We start from the raw sequence: 3,807 nt of genomic DNA, 5'->3' as shown, positions 1-3,807 counted from the left end.
GATGCCATATTGTAATGTTATATGTTATAGATTAATCAAATGAAATTTGAACATTTTCTTAATTCAAAAATATAATTTGTATATTAAAATTAATTATTATATATTTATGTTATTTAATTTATTTTTAATATATATTTTATATTAATAATTAATTTTAATAACTAATTTTAGTATATAATTACCTTATGTTGCTTCTAGAAAGTCTATCATTAAGTTTCAATAGCAAATTAAATAGAGGTAGGTTAGTAAATTAGACAAAAGCTAATAAATTTATTGAATGGACTCAGGTCCAATAAGTGCTTAATGAGACATTATTATGATTTTGACCAATTAAAAATGTCCACAATTTATGAAATTGAAATGGTAACTCAAACCACGAGTTTAATGGAGTATTAATTTAATGTAATTAAGAATCCAGAGGAAGCAAGCTAAAAATAAAATGTTGACGTATCAAATCAAGTGACACTTGGAAAGTTAGTGTAGTGACCGTGTGTTGAGGTCAAGCAATATGACAAAGCCACAATGTCCCGTCAACATAAATTGACAATAAAAACCATGGCCACAAATTAGGATAATCTTGTGTCACTTTCAATTTTTAATTAGGCTACTATTATGGCCCCCCCTAAAAACAAAACACGACAACATTCACTTATTTAGATAATGCTTCATTCATATTCAATTTGAAAAATGAAAAACAAAAATCATATGAGCTTTTAGTTTATATATATATAAGATAACATAGACTCCGGTCTACCCAACATAACAAGTTCAAGAGTTAGGACATAAGGAATATGAAATCTTTGTCTTATTTTGTACCTAGCCATTAACCACAGTGAAGAGGATTCGAATTTTTATATTTTTTAATTGGATTAGTGAGCTATCTACTAAATTGTTAGGGTGACGATGGATATTTAATATCTTAAAATAGACCACCTATATCCAATAATTATGGGCTAAAAGAAGCAAATGAATATGGGCCAAAATTGTAGTGGGCTCCATTCAAAATGTAATGGGCTAATGACTCTTTGTAGCCATTCCATTCATAAAGAAAAGTCCATAGAAATATCTAAACAAGTATCTAAATTTAAATAAAATTCTAATTCCTATTTTTTGTACCATAACCTTTGTCAAATCATGAGTAACTTTATTACCAGTAGTGAACATGGCAATGTAATTTGAGAATTGAGGTTTCCATAAACTATGGTTTAATCGTTGAGCCTTTGCCTTCAGCACAAGAGGAAAAACTCCATACCAATTCCTTGCTGAAAGGGCATTCATATTTGTTTGAGCAAGCTGTTCTTTACTGCTATTAGTGTACCATTTAAAGTTTCAGAATCAAATTAGTCCATCAAATACAATAATATTTGCTCCAATCTTGAAGGACTAAAACTGTTTTGTAGCATTCTTAATAAACCCGTATAGTTACCTGTATTCATCCTTGTCATACTGAAAATCATTTTCATTATTTGCTCATAGGTGTAATTGGGGATTAATTGCATATAATATAATAGAGTGAAAGATTAAAAAATGGGGCCACAAGAGCAGAGAAAAAAGGATTCTGCTAAGTCTACTACTAGGAGAGTGAAGATTGGCCCCAATTGCTCTTCCTAATTAAAGGAAAAAAAGAAATTATTTTTAGGCCACATTGTCTATAAAGTATGTACTAAACATAAATAGGAAGACAAAATTATAGACCTTAATGCAGGAACTACAGCTGGAAGCATGGACATGTTCCACAACAAACACATTGTACTCTTGAGGGGGACCTCATTTTGATATATTATGAAGAAAATGATTTCAAATATGTTGGAAAGTGGGAACCTTGTTTTTCACCTATGCCTAAGATCTAACATTTCCAACCTTGTTTACATTATCTACTTCATACACCTATGGTACCCTTTCCACAACACTCTAGGCATGAATAGTGGACACAAATCAATACATAGGATACACTTTTGGACTGAAGAAGCAATGAGCATCAAAGCATTGAACAATTAAAATACTTGATTTATTGGTTTACATAGTTGGCTAAGAAAAAAAGATAACAGAACTTATCTGTGTAAAAGCCTAACCTCAAAAGCAATTTGAAATTATGGATCATGACAGTGAAAAATACATTCAAATAAACCATGTTAAAAATGAAAGAAACAAACTTCTCAAGCAGGAAAAGCTATCCCACATTGATTGAACACATGGAACCACCCTTCAAGTTCAAGGCTCTGTCAGATTGAATATACCAGCATCTTTGTCTTCAGTTGAGTTAATCTAAAAGTATCTCAACAACCCATTACAGCACAATTATACACGAAAACCCCAACATGCTCCTTTACACCGAGTATCTGCCAATCGATGGTGCCATTCACGACCCCTGACTTAGGACACCATGAATTCAACACAACAGCTTCCCCTTCTGGACCCCTTTGTCCACCCACAACCAGAAGTTTATCTCCACAAGCCTTGAAAGCCAGTCCCCAACCATTAGAAGAATCAGCCCGGACCGGAAGCCTTCCCAATTCATCCCAGGTGTTCTTTTCCTTGTCATATTTCTTCACCATGTTAGTTAGATGCTCAACTGCATACAACTGGTTATCAACAACTGCCACAAGAGGAGGCGCTTGAGCAGCCCCATTAACATAAGGATACATACCCTCTATTTTCCGCCAACTTCTTGTCTTAAGATCATATTCCTCCCCACAGCTTAATGAAACAGTTGGACTTGACATCCCGCCAATCACATAAAATTTGCCATCCATAAAAAATCCAGAGCATAATCTACGAGCTGTGTGCATGTTTGGCAACAGTTCCCAAGTTCCTGTTGAAGAGTCATACAATTCTGCCGATTTCAGAACATTACCATTTTTATCACTTCCCCCCGCAACAATAGCAATGGAACCAACACTGCCAGATCCAAACAAGCAGCGAGGGCGGTTCATCCCTTGGCACTTCACCCAACCTTGTAAAACCAAGCTATATTTCCAAATAGCAAACTCCATCAATTCCCTGCCGAAAACCAACAATTCACATCCCACAGCCAACGACTCCTTATCCGCATGGTTAAAACATTCATCACAAGGTATCCTAGGTAATGAAATCCATCTATTTACATTGGGGTCAAAGGCCTCCCATCCTCTTGGATCACAAACCAAATAAACCGAATGCTCGACAGCCCCCAATTCCTTCCTCAACCCATATAGGTACCCACTACTAATCAGCTTCTTGTACCTCTTATTTATACACGATAGCGAAGCATAATCTGATCTACTAATCCAAGCAAGACAATTCAATGCAACATCATCAATAAGACCAGGAAGAAGTGAATCATTTAGCCCATGTCTTGAAGAACCATCATTCACTCCTTCTCTTGTGCTGAGTTTCACTTTCTTTCCATCTTCATTTAAAGAGAAATCCACACGACTCTTCTTTGTCATATCAAGGAATCTTCTTCACTGTATCCCAACAAGAATACCCTTATTTCACAAATAGACTTTCTTCATATGCTGCAGCCTGTACCCATAAAATAAAACCATTCTAGTATTAGCATGCAACCAATCTCTTTCTATTCATTCACTATTTCTATCAATTAGGAACTTCACTTTTGGAATCCGTTATACCCTTATACTTATATAATAATGGAAAAGAAAAACCACCCTTTTTAGGTACTCCTCCCAATTTGTACATAAAACTGAAAAAACAATAAATCTCTGATAGAAATATGTAAATAAAGCTCAAGAGCAATACCTAATGAATCAGGGCCGAGATTTGATTTGAAAGTCTGGAAAATAACACAAAGGAGCAACAAGAACTCCT

The 3,807-nt window shown here is 34.7% G+C and overlaps 1 protein-coding gene across 1 annotated transcript in view; it reads right to left on the bottom strand.

Moving 5' to 3' along the window:
- LOC107613663 (F-box/kelch-repeat protein At5g60570) overlaps positions 1,962-3,807 on the bottom strand; it is a 2,243-nt gene continuing 397 nt past the window's right edge. The window contains exon 2 of the mRNA XM_021108620.1: positions 1,962-3,504. Within this exon, the coding sequence (XP_020964279.1) occupies positions 2,277-3,428 (1,152 nt within the window). The 5' untranslated portion in view covers positions 3,429-3,504 and the 3' untranslated portion in view covers positions 1,962-2,276. The remainder of the gene's footprint in view (positions 3,505-3,807) is intronic.

This window comes from Arachis ipaensis, chromosome B08, assembly GCF_000816755.2.
Source record: "Arachis ipaensis cultivar K30076 chromosome B08, Araip1.1, whole genome shotgun sequence".
In the NCBI taxonomy this organism is placed as follows: domain Eukaryota; kingdom Viridiplantae; phylum Streptophyta; class Magnoliopsida; order Fabales; family Fabaceae; genus Arachis; species Arachis ipaensis.
Note: the sequence above shows the minus strand (reverse complement) of the source record. Positions and strands in the feature narration are given on the sequence as shown.